We start from the raw sequence: 21,902 nt of genomic DNA, 5'->3' as shown, positions 1-21,902 counted from the left end.
CTTTTAGTAAGGGATTCATTGCTGCTCTTAATTCCTTCTTTCCACACATCATATTTTCTTTCTTGGACTGCCATTATCCACCATTTAATATAATTTAATATAAATTCATTGTTCCTCAGATGCTGCCGTTTCTTAACTTAATATCTTGTTTCATTCTAACAGCCTAAATTGTCTCCTAACTTAAAGTATCACTTAATAATAGTAAAAATTTTGCATGTTTACAAAAATAAAATCCTCGCTGATTTAGATTTTTGCCCTGCTTGTACGTGACGCACCGAATCATAATATGTTTCCCGGTTATAAATGCAACAATATTCCCAGAGAAAATGCTCCTTTATATGGCACGTCAAGTATTCCAAAACACACAGTGTGAAAGTCCAGGGCTGTTTTTCGTCAGCTGAGCGTCGCCGTCGTTTTTACGCAGCGCCCCATGACAGTACCGGAATGGGAGGCTGTATTCATGTCAAATTATTGCCTCTTCTGTTTCGCCAGACCAACCTCTGTCTCACTCGTCAATTCACTGGACCCTCTGACCAGCTCCATCTCGATACTGTCCAAGCGACCTGCGTTGGAGAGAGCCGTCGGCTTCAGACAGTAAACCCGGCTGAGTAACTGTTGCGTGGACCTGCGGCCTTGTCAGCAGGTCCAAAACGTGGCTGCTCTCTGAAGTGTACACCTTCCCCAGTATTGCAGTAACGGCGAATGATGTAATAGGTGTACAGCAGGACTATAAGAGGAATATAAGCGGATGAACTACTTCAAGCAAGAAAGAGACCAATTCATTCACTCATTCGTTGATTGTGACGAAAATTTTATATCTTGAGTAGCTGGAACGCAGTGGTAAGGGAGAGAATGGGAGCTAAGTTACTGGAGAACATCGGCTGGGCGTGAGAAGTGAAGCCGGCCGCTATGGCCGAGCGTTTCTAGGCGCTTCAGTCCGCAACCTCGCTGCTGCCAAGGTCGCAGGTTCGAATCCTTCCTCGGGCATGGATGTGTGTGTGTGATGTCCTTAAGTTAGTTAGGTGTAAGTAGTTCTAAGTCTAGGGAAGTGATGGCCTCAGATATTAAGTCCCATAGAGCTCAACGCCATTTGAACCATTTGTAAGAAGTGAGAGAGGTAAACAGTACATTTAAACGACCTGAAGCCGTGAAAACAAAGCACGTGGGCTGCGTCATGCCCAGACAAAGGTTTGGAAATCAAATTACGGAGTAAAAATTATAACTTCATGTAGGCATATATACAAACCACAGCTTAGAAGTTATGAACGGTGGGTTGGAATTCACGACGATTAAAAAAAGGGAGAAAGTGATAAAAAGAGTTCCGAAAATTTAGGAAAAACTAACATGATGTGGGAGTTTTCCAATGCAGTGACCAGTGGCCCATGTACGTAGCGTCGATAATCGTTCAGCAGAAGACATCACTTGTTGTCTGAAAGTTTCCTGAACAATCGGTCTTGCTATGCCCTCCACTCGTCACCATATGAGAGTATCATTCGTATGCGCGTATCCGAGCACAAGAGACTGTTGTTTCGGAATGGGGAGGGGGGAGGAGGACAGCTTTAGCAGTTCGGCCTCGGTCAGTTCGCCTTACAATAAACGGGTTATGTTAACGTGATTTTTTGTATGACAATTCTTCACATTTTGCGCAAAGATATGATTGTACTCATACCATTAATTCTCATTTATACAAGGGGCTACAACAAATAATTCATTCGCTTCCAAAGTTCTATATTTTCCAAAGTTTTACATTTACAAATATCACTGATGCGTGAATAGAACCATAAACTCACCAAGTTTGTATTGCGGCCATCAGTTGACTTTTCAAGCGCAGTGTCTTGCCAAAATGGCGACAAAGCAAGAAATGAATGTTTGCGTGTTGGAATATGTGAGGTGTTTATCAGTTATCATTGCAGCATGCATTCTGAAGGAATTATGGAAAAGAACCGCCATGACACAAAGCATTGTACGTTAGTATCAAAAATTAAAGGACACTGGTTGTGTTTGTGAACACTAAAGTACCGACTGACCAAGTGCGCCAAAAGCAACCGTGGAGAGAAAGTTAATATGCACTCCAAAAGAATCAAAGTTCGCGCAAGCCACGAACTTCGAATACCTCAGCAAACTGTGTGGAACATTTAGCAACTGTGGTTACTTTTCAAACCGTTCTGTCTGCAGCTCGCGCAACAATTAAAACCGGAAGACTATGGCCGGCGCCTTCTGTTTCGCATTACAATGCAGGAAGCAGTCGAGGATGAACATTTCACCTCCAAGCTGATATTCGGTGGCGAAGCAACCTTGTATTTATCTGGAAAGGTTGATCACCACAATGTGAGAATGTGGGTCACTGAAAATCCTTATGAAATTGTGTCGCATGGACGAGATTCGCCGAAGGTTAAGGTTTTCCGTGCAGTGTTACATATGAAGTGGCATGTGCCGTTTTCCTTCCGTGAGAAGACCGTGAAGAGTACCACTTACTTTGATATTTTGCAGTTGTGGCTATTTACACAGCTCACTGCTGATTCTGAGAATTTCATCTTCCAACATCTTCATTGGAGCATAGATGTTTTTCGCTGCCTAAATGTGGAACGGCCGCGTCATTGGATTTGGCGTAGTGATGAAGATGACATGGCTCTTTTTCCTTGCCCCCCACCACTAAGTCGTCTGACATAACCCTGGTTATCTTTCCCGGTGTAAAAGGCGGCCAGATTGGTGGGCCCGCCATCGTACCCATGCTAGAGACGTGCCGAAGAAAGGCTGTACTGTGTTTGTAAGCAGATCAACAGCCCTGCCATCGGTTTGTGTCACAGACTTCACGGAGTCTGCATACAGAAGCAAAAATATCCAATATATTTTTTTAATTATACAATTACAAAAATATATTACAGGCTAGTAGTGTTACCTCCATGAAACATATGACAATGCCTAGGTTCAGAGATGAAAACGCAGTTTCGTTTGAAGTAGAGAAACTTGGAAGGCTTGTTGAAACGAATGGACAGCAAACTCTGCGTAAAATGTGCGTCACAAATCTAACGCGAAAATGTTGTTGAGGCGTAGAAATGGTAGCACCGGTCTACTTGATAGCAGAATTCAGAATTAGGAATGGTTCAGTAGTAGAAGAATGGAAAGAAACTAAGATCTAATAGCAAGATTCCACAGGATGGCTGAAGCAGGAGAAATAAGTACCTTGTGCTAATATTTACACAACCAATATCTCCTATAAACTTCATAACCTTTGTCGTTCCCCACAATGTTACCTTCTGCATCTCATTCCAGAGCCAACTTGGCTGTCATAACAGCCAATCCACTGGACTATTTCTTCTGATAAGGGTATAATTTACGCTTCTCTCTTCTCATATTCATTTTAGTAGTTACCCGCCTAGCTAAATCTGAGCCTATTTGATACTGCTGTATTTTCAATTCTTCCAGTTTCTTTTTCAACAGTATGGCTCAAACATTTACGTGGATGTTAGACAGAAACAGTGTAAACTGTACGCAAGAAAAACGCCGGCTATTGGGATTACGGAGAAGCTAAAGATGGAACTATTTGGAATGTATTACTTTTGAATGCATTATGGGAACAGCAGTGATCAATGTCTTATAAATATTTACTATTAAAAACAGTCTTGATCACGATTTATTTATCAAGGTGACCGGTTTCGACCACTACTGTGGTCATCTTCAGACCATTGAGTAGGAACCTCTTGTTGATTCTCCAACAGAAAGAGGTTCCTACTCAATGGTCTGAAGATGACCACAGTAGTGGTCGAAACCGGTCACCTTGATAAATAAATCGTGATCAAGACTGTTTTTAATAGTAAATATTTGGAAAGTGATCATGTCAAAGAATTTAAAAATTAATTGCGCAGATAAGAGCCAGACAGACAAGAACTTAACGGACATGAGGAGAAGGATAAGACAGATAAGACTCTCTACACAACGAGTAGCAGTCCATTTCGTGCGATACAGAACAGGACGACCAGCTTATTACACAGACAAATTTAGAATTCTCGTGGCTTTTATGGTCCACTATTTTCATAGCTGCTCCTTCGTTACCAGACCCCCAGGAAGTGGCGACAGTTTGCAGTAAAGTAGAGGTGGGAGTAGGAGGAATCGATTTCGTTGGTGGTAGTAACTGATGATTAAGGTGTAAAAGTTAAATTAATTCATACCGAACTAATATAATCATATAATGTATCCATCACACAAGCAATACGGATTTATTTTCCTAATTGCAACAGAGGTTCGTTTACTGTAATTATTTTGATATCTGCTGTATCTTACAAGGAATAAGGTAACTCCTCCCTACCCCGGTTGCCGAACACGTTATGAAACACACAGACACATCCACACACACACACACACACACACACACACACACACACACACTGTGTGACACCTAATTAAGGAGTACAGTTACGCCAGTTCTGCGTCACTTTGTTTACATTTCTGAGCTAGGTCAATAGAGTGGTCCTAGATTCTGGACCACTTTGTTTAAATGTGTGATGTGACATGATCTGGGTCTCTGACCTTGAGGTTATAGACCTTCTGAAGGCATCATAAGTCACATCCTTTTTTTCATTAAATAACAAGCCACACCCCTTATTTCGATTATTTTATCAAGAGATGAATGTGGGGAATTTCAAAATTGGTGAGAAGTTTAGAAGTTGAAGATGGTGATGGAAATTTCAAAACACACACACACAAACACACACATAGATGCAGGCAGCCTATCGCAGTATGCAAGTACAATTACAAATCTCTTCACGTAGCTTGTGAAAATTGTAGAGGCATAACCTTACTGAAGACAGCCTTCAATATATTTTCTATGGGTGCTTAATGAAAGGATAGAGAAGTGCACTGAAAATATTATCGGAGAATATCAATGTAGTTTCCGTCCAATAGAGACACTTTTGACCAGTTGTTTGTTATTAGACAAGTAATGGAGAAACTTCATCAATATAATATTGAATTTGAACAAGCTTTTGATAGTGTTAACAGGCAAGCAGTGTGTAAAGCACTAAAGGAATTGGGCATTTGTGACAAGCAAAGGTCAGTTGAATTAACATCGAAGGCCGTAAAGGGGTGAAAGTACAAATGAACAACAAAATGATCAAGAGCTTTATCTTTATAGTCGGAGTGAAACAGCGTGATAGTCTCTCTGCAATCATGTTCAACTAACACTCCCTAGTCTGACACAAGAAATAGGCAAGAGAAGAACATTAACGAAAAAATCCAGTCTGACTGTGCATGTGCAGGTGATATTGCAATTGTGCAAGAGATGTGAACAGTCTTAAAGAAATGTAGGATATAACGGAAGCAGAAGAAACAAAAATTGGACTTACGTTAAATGATAACAAGCCCAAATACATGGTAATCTCGAATTCGAAGGCAAAAAGAACACCACGTTATCTGCAGAGATATAATAAATGTTTTGAAAGGGTCACCTGCTTCCATTAGTTATACGTCCTGTTAACCAACGATAATAATATGAGACTGTGTTAGAGAAAGGATTCGAGCAGGAAAGAGAGCCTGTTACGCATACTTCACAGTCACACAAGATGTCTCTGATTACATGAACAATCAAGTTAGATGTGTACTATTCCTTTGTGCGACTAGTTGTTACATATGGGTCAGAAATGTGGATGTTGATTGAAGGTTGGTACAACCATGAAATACAAGAGCTTATACAGGAGAAAGATGTAGTGAAATTTATTAAATCTCGAAGAATACGCTGCTTAGGCCAAAGGGAGAGGACAACATACGACACGATGGCCAAGCTTATAATGAAATGTAGACTGTTTTCCACCAGAAGGAAGGGCCAACCTAGAGCTAGATTACTGGACAATGTGTTGTCTGACCTCAGCAAGACGGAAATCCGAAGATGGAAGGGAATGCAGAGAACAGAGCTGTATGGAGGAAGATTGATAAGGGGGCGAGGACCCAGTAAGGGCCGTTGTGCCAAAGGAGAAGAAGAAGTATAGGCTCCGTACCAAATAGGACTGATAGAGTAAATAGAGAGGACCCAAAAAGAATGGCATATCTCGATTACAGGTTCATCTTGTAAGCACAGATAAGTCACAGAGATGATCAACGAACTCCAGTGGCAGACACTGCAAGAGAGGCATTCTGCATCAAGGTATGGTTTATTGTTAAAGTTCAGAGAGTGTACAGTCCTAAAAGAATCAACAAATGTATTGCTTCCTCCTATGTATATTTCGCAAAAAGACCATGAAAATAGGTGGACTCAAGCCCGAATGGAGGCTTACCAGCGATCGTTCTTTCCACGAACTATTCGTGACTAGAACACTACACACCGCAAAGTGGCTTGCGGAGCATAGATCTGTATGCAGATTCAGATGAAAATTGGAACGGAATAAAATTTGTTATTTCTGAAACTGTGCAAGATTTTTCGCACTTTGCAAGGAGAAAAAATCTTCAAGCTAAATATACGTTGTCAGTATTAGTTACTAAAATGCATGGTGCCTGCATATTCACAGTGTTGACAAACACTTTTCGGTTAAGCAGCACTTGATAATGATGATAGTTCGATAGTAGTACTACACTTTTCAAGCTCCAAGGAGCTTCAAATTAAGAATTTCGGCGTCAAAACTGTATGCAAACTTGTTAAAATACACGCAGCTCACTTCTTGGTACAACTTAAGCAAATTCGATCTTTGTATCATGCATTAGCCCCCCATGAACCGTCGATCTTGCCGTTGGTGGGGAGGCTTGCGTGCCTCAGCGATACAGATAGCCGTACCGTATGTGCAACCACAACGGAGGGGTGACTGTCGAGAGGCCAGACAAACATGTGGTTCCTGAAGAGGGACAGTAGTTGTAAGGGCAACAGTCTGGCCTTATAACATCAACCGAAACGGCCTTTTCTGTGTTGGTAGCGCGAAAGCCTGAAAGCAAGGGGAAACTAAATGCATAATTTTTCCCAAGAGCATGAAGCTTTACTGTATGGTTAAATTATGATGGCGTCCTCTTGGGTGAAATATCCCGGAGGTAAAATAGTCCCCCCATGCGAATCTCCCGGCGGGGACTACGCAGGAGGAACAAAACTGGCGTTCTGCAGATCGGAGCGTGGAATGTCAGAGCCCTTATCAGGCAGGTAGGTTAGAAAATCTAAAAAGGGAAATGTATAGGTTAAAGTTAGATATAAAGGGAATTAGTGAAGTTCGATGGCAGGAGGAACACGACTTCTGGTCAGGTGAGTACAGGGCTATAAATACGAAATCAAATATAGGTAAGGCAGGAGTAGGTTTATTAATGAATTAAAAAATAGGAGCGCGGGTAAGCTACTGCGAACAGCGTACTGAACGCATCATTGTAGCCAAGATAGACACAAGCCCACGCCTACCACAGTAGTACAAGTATATATGCCAACTAGCTCCGCAGATGACGAAGAGATTGAAGAAATGTATGATTAGATAAAAGAAATTATTCAGATAGTGAAGGGAGAAGAAAATTTAACAGTCGTTGGGGACTGGAATTCGACAGTAGGGAAAGGATGAGAAGGAAAAGTAGTAGGTGAATATGGACTGGGGTAAGGAACGAAAGAGGAAGTCGCCTGGTAGAATTTTGCACAGAGCATAACTTAATCATAGCTAACACTTGGTTTAAGAATCATGAAAGAAGGTTACGTACGTGGAAGAGGGCTGGAGACACTGGAAAGTTTCAGATAGATTATATAATCGGTAAGAAAGAGATTCAGGAACCAGGTTTTAAATTGTAAGATATTTCCAGGGGCAAATGTGGACTCTGACCACAATCTGTTGGTTACGAACTGTCTATAAAAAATGAAGAAACTGCAAAAAGGCGGGAATTTAAGAAAGTGGGACCTGGATAAACTGAAAGAACCAGAGGTTGTGAGGTTGTAAAGAGTTTCAGAGAGAGCATTAGAGAACGATTGACAAGAACGGGAAAGAAATACAACAGAAGAATGGGTAGCTTTGAGAGATGAAATAGTGAAGGCAGCAGAGGATCAAGTCGATAAAAAGACGAGTGCTAGTATAAATCCTTGGGTAACAAAAGAAATACTGAATGTAATTGATGAAAGGAGAAAATATAAAAATGCAGTAAATGAAGCAAGCGAAAAGGAATACAAACGTCTCAAAAACGAGGTTAGCAGGAAGTGCAAAATGGCTAAGCGGGATGGCAGGAGGACAAATGTAAGAATGTAGAAGCATATATCGCTACGGGTAATATAGATACTGCCTATAGGAAAATTAAAGTGACTTTTGGAGAAAAGAGAACCATCTGTATGAATATCACGAACTCAGATGGAAAACCAGTCCTAAGCAAAGAAGGGAAAGCAGAAAGATGGGAGGAGTATTTAGAGCGTCTACACAAGGGCGATGTACTTGAGAACAATATTATGGAAGTGGAAGAGGACGTACATGGGATGGAGATATGATATTGCGTGAAGAATTTGACAGAGCACTGAAAGACCTAAGTCGAAAGAAGGCACTCGGAGTAGACAACAATCAATTAGAACTACTTATAGCCTTGGGTGAGCCAGTCACGACAAAACTCTTGCCGGGCGCTGCGGCCGAGTGGTTCTAGGCTCTTCAGTCTGGAACCACGATGCTGCTACGATCGCAGGTTCGAGTCCTGCCTCGGGCATGGATGTGTGTGATGTCCTTAGGTTAGTTAGGTTTAAGTAGTTTTAAGTCTAGGGGACTGATGACCTCCGATGTTAAGTCCCATTTGATTTGAACAAAACATTTGGTGAACAAGGTGTACGAGACAGGCGAAATACCCTCAGACTTCAAGAAGCATATAATAATCCCAGTTCCAAAGAAAGCAGGTGCTAACAGGTGGGAAAATTACCGAACTATGAGTTTAATAAGTCACGATTTCAAGATACTAACACGGATTCTTTGCAGACGAATTGAAAAACTGGGAGAAGCCGAGCTCGGGGAAGATCATTTGGATTCCGTAGAAATTTTGGAACACGCGAGGCAATACTGACCAAACGACTTTTCTTAGAAGATAGGTTAAGGAAAGTCAAACCCACGTTTCTAACATTTGTAGACTTAGAGAAAGCTTTTGACAATATTGACTGGAATACTCTCTTTCAGATTCTGAAGGTGATATGAGTGAAATACAGGGAGTGAAAAGCCTTTTACAATTTGTACAGAAACCAAATGGCAGTTATAAGAGTCGAGGGGCACGAAAGAAAAGCAGTGATTAGAAGGAAGTGAGACAGGATTGTAGCCTTCCCGGCGTTATTCAATCTGTATATTGAGCAAGCAGTAAAGGAAACAAAAGAAAAACTTGGAGTAGGAATTAAAACCAAAGAAGAAGAAATAAAAACTTTTAGGTTTACCGACGACATTGTAATTCTGTAAGAGACAGCAAAGGACCTGGAAGAGCAGTTGAACGGGATGGACAGTGTCTTGAAAGGAGGTTATAAGATGAACACCAAGAAAATCATAACGAGGATAATAGAATGCAGTCGAATTAGGTGATCAGGTGATGCTGAGGGAATTAGATTAGGGAATGGGACACATAAAGTAGTAAATGAGTTTTGCTATCTGGGAAGCAAAGAAACTGATGATCGTCGAAGTAGAGAGGATATAAAAAGAAGACTGGCTATGGCAAGGAAAGTGTTTCTGAAGAAGAAAAATTTGTTAACATCGAGTATAAATTTAAGTGTGAGGAAGTCCTTTCTAAAAGTATTTGTGTGGAGTGAAGCTACGTATGGAAATGAATCATGGACGATAAATAGTTTACACAAGAAGAGAATAGAAGCTTTCTAAACGTGGTGCTACAGAAGAATGCTGAAGATTAGATGGGTAAATTACGTCACTAATGAGGAGGTACTGAAGGGAACTGGGGAGAAGAGGAATTTGTGGCACAGCTTGACTAGAAGAATGGATCAGCTGGTAGGTCAGGTTCTGAAGCATCAAGGGATCACCAATTTAATATTGGAAGGAAGCGTGGAGGGTAAAAATCGTAGAGGGAAACCAAGAAATGAATACACTAAGCAGTCAGAAGGATGTGGGTTGCAGTAGTTACTCGGAGATGAAGAAGCTTGCACAGGACAGAGTATCTTGGAGGGTTGCATCAAACCAGTCTCTGGACTGAAAACCACAACAACAACACCATGTATTAAATTCATTTAGATCACTGTTGCAACTCTGCCTTATAGCCCCAAGCACACAGAGAATTAGTAAAATAAACAAAGACAACATTCCAAAAAGTAGTTCACCATACAACTTGTAATGCATTTAGCACAGCAGTATTATCAGAATGCCTACTCCTAGCACACGACAAAATTTTGTCATCTTTCACTGTCATACAGTGGAAAACTGTAGTCCCTCTGTAATATACGAGGGAAATATTGAACATAGCTTATAGATGTCGTGTGCACAAATGTGTGATTGAAGTTCAAATGGCTCTGAGCACTATGGGACTTAACATCTGTGGTCATCAGTCCCCTAGAACTTAGAACTACTTAAACCTAACTAACCTAAGGACATCACACACATCCATGCCCGAGGCAGGATTCGAACCTGCGACCGTAGTAGTCGCGCGGTTCCGGACTGAGCACCTAGAAACGCGAGACCACCGCGGCCGGCTGTGATTGAAGTTAATGATGAGTCGGCACAGTAGATGAAATAGATATGGAAATATCTGTCGATGATTATCATACATGTTATTAGGTTTAGAGAATAATGGTCAATGGAGAATGTTGGTCAGTGCTCAATGATGGTCAGTGGTCAATGATGATAACAGAATAATGATGGTGATCAATGATCAGTTATGGTCTGTGGTTGGCAACGATGATCATTGGTCAAATACAGACAATGATCAATATTGCCAGTGGTCAATGATGATCAGTGGTCAGGGTTGATGATGACTGGTCAATGATGATGAGTGATCAATGATAATCAGAGAATACTGTACCAGGCATATCTACTATTCGTTCAAAATGTTCTCAGTGTGGGCTCGAACAGATGAAGTTGGAGGAAGGAAATGAAGAACATTAGCGCTCCGTGTTCCATCGACTACAAAGTCAATAGAGATGGGGCACAATCTCGGACTGTATCATCAGCTGTGCCCTTTCAGAGCAACCATCCCGGCATTTTTCTGGAACTGTTTAGGGAAATCGCAGTATACCTAAATTTGGATGACAGCGTGGAACTGAATCGTCATCCTCCAAAATACCGAGAGAGATGGTGCAGTGTTAGCAATCTGGACTCGCATTCTGGAGGACGATAGGTCAAGTCTGCATCCAGCCATCAAGATTTAGGATTTCAAGATTTCGTTAAGTCGCTTCAGGCGAATGCTGTGATGTTTCCTTTATAAGGGCATGACCGATTTCCTTCCCCATTTTTGAGCTTGTGTTCCATCTCTCATTATCTTGATGCCAACGAGAAGTTAAACCCTAATCTTTCTTCCGTCCTTCCTCCCAAATACAAGTCTAGTGTGCTAACCCCTGCGCCACATCTCTCAGTAGTTTGAAGTCGACTCAGAAGCAGTAGCCGGCCGGAGTGGCCGTGCGGTTCTAGGCGCTACAGTCTGAAGCCGAGCGACCGCTACGGTTGCAGGTTCGAATCCTGCCTCGGGCATGGGTGTGTGTGATGTCCTTAGGTTAGTTAGGTTTAATTAGTTCTAAGTTCTAGGCGACTGATGACCTGAGAAGTTCAGTCGCTTAGTGCTGAGAGCCATTTGAACCATCAGAAGCAGTCTTATATATTTAAGACACATAATGTGAGCGATCTTGCCTGTTTTTGCGAGTAAGTGAGTATACCTGTTTGAAGCCATACTACAAATCACAATTAATTGCTCGATGTATTGCTTCTACCTACTTGATTACACAACATCAAGCTAAATCCTACATTGCATTACATAGTTGTTGAATGAAACTGTATGTGCAGGGTAATGGTATTCTCCCCATCATTGCCCTAATAGTACCCACTTGCTTTGTGTTTCAGGTGGTTAGAAAGTAAATAAGAACTATGAAGCTAGGTAATTGGAATTCAGAAGGCAGTGATGAATGACAATCAATGACCACTGACTATCATTCTCCATTGTCCAACCCAGCGGTGATCACTGACCACTGATAATCATCTTTGACCCCTACTCATCACTGGTCACTGACCATAATTGACCAATGATCATCATCACTGACCATAGATTTTTATCATTGATCACTGATCATCATTGGCCACTGTCTGTCATTGGGCCGGCCGTTGTGGCCGAGCGGTTCTAGGCACTACAGTCTGGAACCGCGCGACCGCTACGGTCGCAGGTTCGAATGCTGCCTCGGGCATGGATGTGTGTGATGTCCTTAGGTTAGATAGGTTTAAGTAGTTCTAAGTTCTAGGGGACTGATGACCTCAGAAGTTAAGTGCCATAGTGCTCAGAGCCATTTGAACCATTTTGTCTGTCATTGGCCATTGACCTTTATCATTGCCCTCTGTTCTTCATTAACCACTGATACTTTGACCACTGATTGTCATTGACCACTGGCCATCATTCTACACTGACCATCATTCTTTCCACCTAATAATATGCAGGATAGAAATGGTAACATATTTCCACATCTTCTTCATCTACTGCACTGTCTCATCACTAATTTTCATGACATGTAAGCCACAACATCAAAAAATTAGGTTCAACATGTCAATAGCTGTCAAATCAACGTCTCTCTGATTTATACATCACAATAAATTTCCTATCTCTGTAATGCTTCCTTTGATGAGGAAAAAGTGTTGAGATACATACTCATACTACAGAGAAAATATAGCTTTCCACCGAGTAACAGTGGAACATGACAGCGTTTTGCAGCATGCTAGTGGTAGGCATTCTGATCATATGTGACACGACTGTCTCACATAGCTATGTGACATTGTTTCATTCTTACCACTATTTCATAGTTATTATTTTGTGAGTCCTGGACTACTGCACTACTGGCTTGGCCTCAGGGTCCTGCTGTCGGCAGAAGGCAGTCAGTGAATCTTTAGGAGAGGCGGCGCAGTGCTGCCATAGCCATTCCTAGAGAATAATTGAGCTAGTTTTTTTTGTTTTTTCTGTATGGACATTAAGGACCGAGACACTGTGGCACCACCCAGCCAGCATGACAACGACATTTGAGTTAATCCAAAATTTTGGATACGCAATCTAATTGAGTCTCCTTACCAACATTCGTGGGGCGAAGGTCCTGACCAGTCGAGGAAACATTACTCCAGGCTGGTACCAACCTCGTGCCCGTTGAAGAACATTTTGTATCCCAGAGTTGGAAGTTTCTGCTGCGTTCCCCAGTCTTTAGCGAAGTAATCGATATTCTCATCCAGCTCATCGGCAACAGCATCGAATCATCCCCTCCTTGTAGAGTTTTTTGAAAGCAGAGAGTGGGGGACTGCGAACTTAGATTCTGGGCGTTCGTCTCCAGGTCGTCGTTGGGTGGGAGTTATCTCCATCCACGGTCTGGTGTTGATTATTACACGTTAGCTGTACTGGAGACCGGCCAGCAAATTGTGATAGCATGATCTATATTCCTGGCACCTCGTCACTTACTGTCTGTGCTACATAAATTGTGTAGTTGCATTTGGTTATCGTTTGTGGCGTCTTGTTGTATCGTTAACGTTGATTTCACGAGCTGCCCAGATAAGCAGATCTTGGGCTTGCTCCATACTGTCTTACACACTTTTGGTATCTCCGCACATTGGAAGAGTCATTTTGTAAACTGATCTGAGGTTTAGAGAACTTTGGTTCAAATGGCTCTGAGCGCCATGTGACTTACCCTCTGAGGTCGTCAGTCCCCTAGAACTTAGAACTACTTAAACCTAACTAACCTAAAGACACCACACACATCCATGCCCGAGGCAGGATTCGAACCTGCGACCGTAGCGGTCGCGTGGTTCCAGACTGTAGCGTCTAGAACCGCTTGGCCACTCTGGCCAGCAGAACTTTGGTCTCTGTTAATTTTACTGTGATTTATGTCAATTATTAGAGCAAATAAATAACTGTTAATCTCATTCCTGACGTCTCTCGCTGTCCTACTACTTTTCCATGGTCAGGCGACCCACAAATAACAAATACAACTTGGTGCACACTCAAGTTGTTTTTCTCACTGTGGATGTGTCTGTGGTGTGTACAGAGGAAAACTCAGCGATAAGTTATATTAAGAATTCAAAGAAAGGAAAGAGCATTGCGTTCACTCTTGTGTTTGTGTGTGTGTGTGTGTGTGTGTGTGTGTGTGTGTGTGGAGTGTGTGTGTGTTTGTGTGGATTTCTAATGGACCAAACTGATGAGGTCATCGGTCCCTAGACTTCCACACTACTGAAACTATCTTAAACTAACGTATGCTAAGAAAAACAAATACACACCCATGCCCGAGGTAAGCCTGGAACCTCCGGCGGTAGGGGCCGCGCGATCCGTGTTATGGCGCCTCTAACCAAGCGGCCACTCCACGCGGCGCATTCACTTCTTCCTTGTTTTGTACTGAGCATTGCACTTACGCTCCTTGAGTTAGATCTGCGACCCACTAGAAGCAGCTTTCACAGATTGCTATGTCATATGGTTTCAAGATGTACGGTGAACTGCTTTTTGCGAGAGGTCATTGTTTACTTTGCTAATTATTCGTATAAGTTAGGCTGTAAGTTTGATCTGCAGTAGTGCTCTAGACGAATTTAATGCTGTCAGTGAGAGATCCATAAGTATTTTAGACAATTTATCTGCGGAAATATTTCATCCGAATGTACACTGTGCATGGAAAGTGTGGTAGCAAGATTTAACTTTCAGTTTTAGAAAGAAGTGTTAGACGTGAGAGTAACATTGATAATTTGCAATATACTTTAAGATGTAAGATCTGCAGAAGGCATGGATATAGTGTTGAGGCACTTAATTTGATGGGACACAGAGAAGTTTTTGTGTGCTTGTTTAGTATTTTAGCTAACATGTACTTTCTGCATTTATAACCGTGATTACGTTAGCTTCGATCTCTTAAGCCAAACTTCAGATATCAACTCTTTATTATTTGTGACTGTAGAAACGGTATTGGAGGTGGCATTGGAGACAGTAAATCCTCTACCTTACAGCTTCGTTAAATGTGGTATGGAGGGAAATGTTGTCAGCATATTGCTCTCTCGGCCGTTTTGCAGACTTTTCAGACTGCGGAGCCGCTATTACTCCGTGAAGTAACTCGTCAATTTGTATGAGAATTTGTATGGCAGCCATTTACACTGACCACTAAGCCGAGGAGGCAGATGTTACAAATTCACAATCACGTTTTAGGCAGTAATTTGACGGATATGAATGTATGTGGGAAATGACATTGTGACGCTTGATGTGAGCATTGTTCTTTTTGCATTGATGATGCATTTTCGCAGATATTTTAGACTTGAAAAGAATATTGTGACATTTTACAAGCATCACAGATGTGAAAAGTAATTAATTTGAGAATGTTTTACCATTACAGTCGTCTCTTGGAAAACACGATCAACAGGAGCATGAAAGCAGCAGTTGATTTTATTTTGCGTTCTGAAGTTTTCCAGATTATTATATAAAGTATACCTTGTCTTCAGCCACTGTGTGTTACTAAGTAGTTAATTTAAGTGGAAATGCAAATTTTGGTTTTTAACTGTTTATAGAGAATAAGTTACACACTCATTCCAACAGTCCTTATAAATAATATATGGTACCCAATGAAATTTATGGAAGTGACCTCAATCAGTTTATCTCCTGGTGCAACCAATAGCTCCTCAACATCAACGCCTCAAAAACCCAGGTATTACCATCCTGTCCAGTTAACTAGCACACTAAAATGTCTTGGACTAACACTCGACCAGAAACTAACGTGGAAGCCTCACCTTATAACCACTCTACAGAATGCCCACAATAGACTAAAATCGCTAACAGGCCGAACTTGGCGATTACACCCCTCCAGTATTCTCCACATCTACAAAATCCCGATCTGGCCCATCCTCTGCTACGAAAATATTGCATGGATCTCCACCCCAACGAACTTCTATAAAGCCCTCAAAATTCTCAGTGCTGTGCACTCTACTCTGTTTACCTTCCCCCACCTGGATCCTCCACCACCTCATCAAATTCTCATCCATCCTCACCCTAATCGAACACCTCCGCATCTCCTATACTGTCCGCAAACTAGATTTCAATCATCATATTGTATCCCGTCTCATCACCAACTCTGGTATGCTGCCACACCTTCATAAACGCATCATTCTGTTCCTACATGTACACACATTCCTTATCCTATCCCAACTTCAACCAACTTCCTCTCCCAGACAATGAGATCTGCCCTGATATTTATCCCTCCTACCAATTTTATCTCTTCCCCACATATAACATTCCACATCAAGGCTCCACTTCCCCTCCCTCTCCATCCACACCTATTCCTGTCCTACTGCAACCACTGTCCTACCCACACGACACACTTCTCCCCAACCTCTGTCTTCCCCATCGACTGTATTTCCCACTATCCACCTAAGCTAATACGTCTCGTCTCCATAGTTCTCCTATGTATCCATATCCTTCAACCCTATGGAACATACTCTACCCTCCGGCAACACTTCTAACACTAGTGCATGTCCCTCAGATTTTCAATGAATTCGCAGTGCTTCAGTGTTTCTATCAGATGAATTTCACCCTACTGCGATGTGTTTTTAAAATGTTTATACTTTCGTTTTTTAACTTCTGTCTTTGAGTTTTGCTTTAAAATAGAAAACAGCCCAAATATTGTTTGTATATTCTCACTATAATTTTTTTAATTCACTTGGCTGAAGAGCAGAGAGCTGTACCGCTGACAGCCCACACCCCACCCGTACGTGGCGATGGGGATGAAATAACAAGAACAAAAATTTATGGAGGTGACTGGAGAGCCAATCAATAAATGATTTTTTGAAGCCAGTACAGAAAACACAGTTTACAACATTTTCGTTATTTTGTGCAATTCGTTATTTTGTGCAATGGCTAAAACACTAGCTTCTGATTGGGGACGGGAGACGGGAGAGAGTGTGTGTTTGTGTGTGTGTGTGTGTGTGTGTGTGTGTGTGTGTGTGTGTGTGTGTGTGTGTGTGTGTGGGTAGGGGGGGGGGGGGGGTGGTAAGCGGGTGGGTGTAAATTTATCATCCACTGCTGTCTTTATTTGAATTTCACACCAATTGTCGAATTTCCCGCATTCCTCTCTTGATGACATAATCAAAAAGAGTGGTTTGGCGTGTGATGTCTTGAGTGAGGCCGGCCGCTGTGGCCGAGCGGTTCTAGGCGCTTCAGTCCGGAACCGAGCTGCTGCTACGGTCGCAGCGGTCGCAGGCTCGACTCCTGCCTCGGGCATGGATGTGTGTGATGTCCTCAGGTTAGTTAGGTTTAAGTAGTTCTAAGTCTAGGGGACTGGTGACCTCAGATATTAAGTCCCATAGTGCTTAGAGCCATTTTTTCCCCCTTGAGTGTGACAGCATCAGGAAAGGGGTGTGGCTCTGAGCGCTATGGGACTTAACTTCTGAGGTCATCAGTCCCCTAGAACTTAGAACTACTTAAACCTAACTAACCTAAGGACACCACACACATCCATGCCCGAGGCAGGATTCGAACCTGCAACCGTAGCGGTCGCGCGGTTCCAGACTGTAGCGCCTAGAACCGCTCGGCCACTCCGGCCGGCGAAAGGGGTGCGGCTTATGACATCATTGAAAGGTCGATAACCTCTCCTCAGGAACAACGGCATAGGTCAGCTGATGTCACAAATGCATACAAAATGGGGGCCAGAACTAGGTCAAGGTCATTGACCTATGTCAAAAATGTAGAAAAGTGACCTACAACTGATGCACCTATACTACTTAGTAGCAAATTGCTACTGCAGCTAGTCGCCCGAAATCGCTGTGAACAGAGTCAACCTAAGCTGATGTGTAGAACGTCGGAAGGTGGAGTAATGGTGGGACGGCTTACCTCAGGGGAACAGCTCACAGGTCAACTCGCCGGCGGAGGTACTGATGGCCACGTAACTCCACTATGGCCGCGAATAAATGAGACAACAATGAGACAGAACACGGGATTTTGGTGGTTTTACAGACTCGCCGTTTCAATGTTTCCGTTGGGCTAGTGCGCCAATCTGGCTTCAGTATCAACACAAGCGAGGGGTGACCTGAAAGAATCGCCCCCAGCTCTTCCCGTGTCTAAACCAATGGCGAGGAGCCCTTACAGTTAGCAAGATGTGGCCAAGTTGTGTCGAGGGCAGCGGAGGTATATTGTGTACAGGGCTCTAGGCACCAGAGAGTAGAGTGTCCCTCCACCCAACGGCCAAAATTTTCGCTCTGTTTACCGCTGTGAGTCTTACGAGGCAGCTTCCCTTCCCTTATTTGCACCATAACCATTTGCTCCAATAAACGCCCTATTATTGCCACACTACATCCAACCATAGTAGTAATTGGGACGATCCTAGTTGCGTAACTAGCTGTTCTGGCAATTTACAAGTAACAAATTTAGTTAGCCGATTAATTTCAATATTTAAGCAATGACTTTTCAGAGAGAGAGGACAGCAGCTGCTCTTTCGCACCGAATCAGAAAAGAAGTGCTACAAGTTGGGCCGAACAAGTCCGTCGGCGTGTTTCTGTCCTCGCACCCGTCGCCACGAAGGATCTCAAACAGAACAAGCACAAGCAATACATAAACATGGACAGACATAAAGTCTGGAACACTTCACTACTTTTCAAACGTAGATTTCATATTTCTAATGTTATGATAGGAATTTAATGTTTCTTTTTACATATAAAAGCAATTTGTGAATCACTATTAATGCCACTGTAAGTTCCAAGTAGTGAAGCAAATGTATGGGCACTGAATGTAATGGCTTTCATTCACGAAACCCACAGATTCTGGCATACTGTAGAAAATGACTTCCTTATCTGACTGTTTTCTCTTTTCTTTTCTACAGCTTGACCATTACTGCGTCGTGTCCCATGAACCTGCAGTATTTTCCCATGGACAGGCAACTGTGTCATATTGAAATCGAGAGTTGTAAGTACCACATAAGTTCATTTACTGTAATAATCAACACTTATTGCAAACTACATTCTTAAAATAGACTCTTTTAACTTGCAAATTAGCATTTCTCTAACAAAACACTGTGTGCTTAATCAGTCACTTCATAGTCTTTATTTAATATGTCCAAGTTCTTATTTTCCAGAACATAACCTATTAAAAGTATATTAACTCGTGCCTTTTGATTAATGTAACAGTAGTTCTTTGCAGTTAAGGTTGCTGTTACGAGATGGCTGTATATTTAAAGTGTATTTGTAAATATTGTAGCGTAATATCTTCCCTGTTGTGTATACTGTACATTTTGTGTTTCATTTTTTTTAATTAATTTCGGTCTCCTTCTCAAAAACAGCACTAAACGTCGTGCCCGGGGAAGGGAGACATTGTTCTGTATAACAATACAAAACAAAACAACAAATAGAGTCTCTTTGCAAAAAAAAGTTATACATACTGCTGCACAGTTGTTTGTGGCGCACTACGCACAGCAAGACTCTGTCAGACAAGTACTAGAGAAACAAAAGCAGTTAACTGTATGTATATCCGGGAAAACAAGCCGAAACTTGCCAAGGATGAGCAGTCAAAACAGAGCAACAGGCAGTACTGACTGAACCTGCATTGTGCATCTAATGACCAAGTGGCACCGCTGCTGACCGGTGTGTAGGCGAGGCCGCCACCCGCACCGCTGCCGCAGCACCACGGCACCACCGCACCAAGCACCAAGCACCGCCCGCCACGCCCCCGCCACACCCCCACAAGCTCCGACCCGCCCCGCATGTCCGCCTACGCCGCTTCTCAGCTTCTAGGCCCTCGGAAACGCTCGCTTCCGTTTCCAGCTGTTTGTCTTCTTTTTTTCTCCCTTACTTTCTAAGCCTGTTTATTTACTAATAAAACGACGCGGTAAAAAAAGAGATCGCTTCTTCTGTGCCTTTGACCATCCAGAATTCAAATCTCAGCCCCCTCCCCTTTCCTCAACAAATAAATAAAATGCCGCTCCCTCATAAACGCCATCCTAGTTTTATTCACTCCAGCATGAGCGAGGGCAGGGCAAACGCTAGTGGCGACCCTGGGTGAAGAGCTTCCGCCAATCGGCTAGTCGCGTGCCATACTGCGCTTCTCGTTTTTCGTAGTTGCCAACCCACTTGCATGCGTCACAGTTGTTCACTGATTCGAGACTCGTACACAGGTATGCTCAGACAGTTTCTGATAAAGAAACGTAACGTAGAAGAATACAAATAAATGGCCTCGTCAGATAACCCCTTTCCGTAGCAACGAGGCCTAGGTCGACGGCAGATAATAATGGACGCAGTTTCGAAATGAGCACTGCCTGCCTGAAAATATCTGTGTACGACTTTCCAGAATTTTTCTTCCCACGCTTTCGCCATACCAGAGTTATAAACGCCTTAGCTGAGCTGTGCCTTGACTTCTGTTTTCTTCTTTCTTTACTTTCCTCTTTTAGTTTTCTTCCCATTTCTTTGTAGCAAGTACGGTAGCGATCACAAATTTTTATTTCAAAATAATGGTTAAACATAATGTTTTTTAATCGTAACATTATTTTAATTCATTTAGCGAAATTTATTTATTTTTCATCATCAGGAATGTTATCCCTTTTTTTTAAATATATTATTGAAAATGAAAGCTACTATATAAAACTGTTTATAGTTCCCCGTCTCTTTTTTCTTTTTACTCACAGTTGGATACACAATGCGTGATATTCGATACAAATGGAAGGACGGGAATAGATCAGTAGGTATCTCCACGGAGGTGCAACTGCCTCAGTTCCGCGTCCTCGGGCATATACAGAGGGAGACCGAAGTTAACCTGACCACAGGTAGAGTTCGCTAGTTCTGCTGCGCTGTCGGTGCGGGAATTGACGCCTGCTTCGCCGCCGCAGCTTCGCCCCTTCCTAAACGATCAAATCTCACGGGCGGAAGTCGTCTGCGGCGCTCAACACGGAATAAAAAGAAAAAGCAAAAAATAAAAACTTGCGTCCCTTCCCGCACCCGACAGCACTCATCTCAATACGTGTTGCGCACGTCCTCGCCCTTGTACAGCTGAGGACACTGCCAAATGTTTGTGTGTAAGATTTGTGTGTGCGCGCTTGTGTGCATGTGTAACATACACGTACTGGAGTGGTGGCGCGTGCGGGGCCTGAACAGCCGCCTCGGAGGCTGGAGGTCCGGTTCTGCTCCTCCGGGGCGCGAGCCTTCGGTCCCCGCACGCGCGCGTGAAAGAGAGCGCATAACGTGTTACGTGCTTTGTGTCAAGAGGGTTGCACCACACTCTCCCTGTTTCTTCCCAGTTGGGTATACAATGAGGGACATCCGCTATAAATGGAACGAGGGGCCAAACTCTGTGGGCGTCTCGAATGAGGTGTCCTTGCCGCAATTCAAAGTATTGGGACATCGCCAGAGGGCTATGGAAATTAGTCTCACCACAGGTATTGTCTCGAGTCGCTAGCCAGTTGCTCGTAGCCGGGCCTGCCGCGCTGCCACGGACAGCAGGTACAGTGCGAGCCGCTGCCGCCGTTGCCCCATTCGCCAGCCGCCGACCGCTTCACCCCTAGCCATGCCCCCCCCCCCCCCCCTCCACCCGTGCCTGATCCCCACACTCACCCGCTGCCCCGCCTAGTAGCTGCAGCCTAACCTCTGGAAACTGATTTCAGGAGCCAATAAGCAAAGCGACTCTTCCCATAAGTCTGCGTTGATCACTACTTTTTGAGAAGTCAAGCCACGTTCACTAACATTATTCTATAACACCGTGGATCAGCTATCTTACCACATGACAAATATAAAAGAAGGAATCGAAAATAAAAATCGTTGCAAGAGCGTCCTTACAAACGCCATACAAAAGATGGTTATCTACTGACTTGCCCACGGTTCGCCAGCATAATA

The 21,902-nt window shown here is 43.0% G+C and overlaps 1 protein-coding gene across 5 annotated transcripts in view; it reads left to right on the top strand.

The window, feature by feature from the left end:
* The window catches only part of LOC124613162 (gamma-aminobutyric acid receptor subunit beta), a 610,426-nt gene that overhangs the window by 479,891 nt on the left and 108,633 nt on the right, over nt 1-21,902 (top strand). For 3 of the 5 annotated variants that reach the window (XM_047141789.1, XM_047141793.1, XM_047141788.1), the window contains exons 5-6: nt 18,908-18,990; nt 21,311-21,448. In XM_047141789.1, the coding sequence (XP_046997745.1) occupies nt 18,908-18,990; nt 21,311-21,448 (221 nt within the window). Of the gene's footprint in view, nt 1-18,907; nt 18,991-20,701; nt 20,840-21,310; nt 21,449-21,902 lie in introns of all 5 variants that reach the window. The other 2 variants (XM_047141792.1, XM_047141791.1) reach the window with 1 other exon arrangement.

This window comes from Schistocerca americana, chromosome 4 (assembly GCF_021461395.2).
Source record: "Schistocerca americana isolate TAMUIC-IGC-003095 chromosome 4, iqSchAmer2.1, whole genome shotgun sequence".
NCBI classification, from domain to species: domain Eukaryota; kingdom Metazoa; phylum Arthropoda; class Insecta; order Orthoptera; family Acrididae; genus Schistocerca; species Schistocerca americana.
The sequence above is the reverse complement of the archived record's forward strand: the minus strand, read 5'-3'. Positions and strand labels throughout refer to the sequence as shown.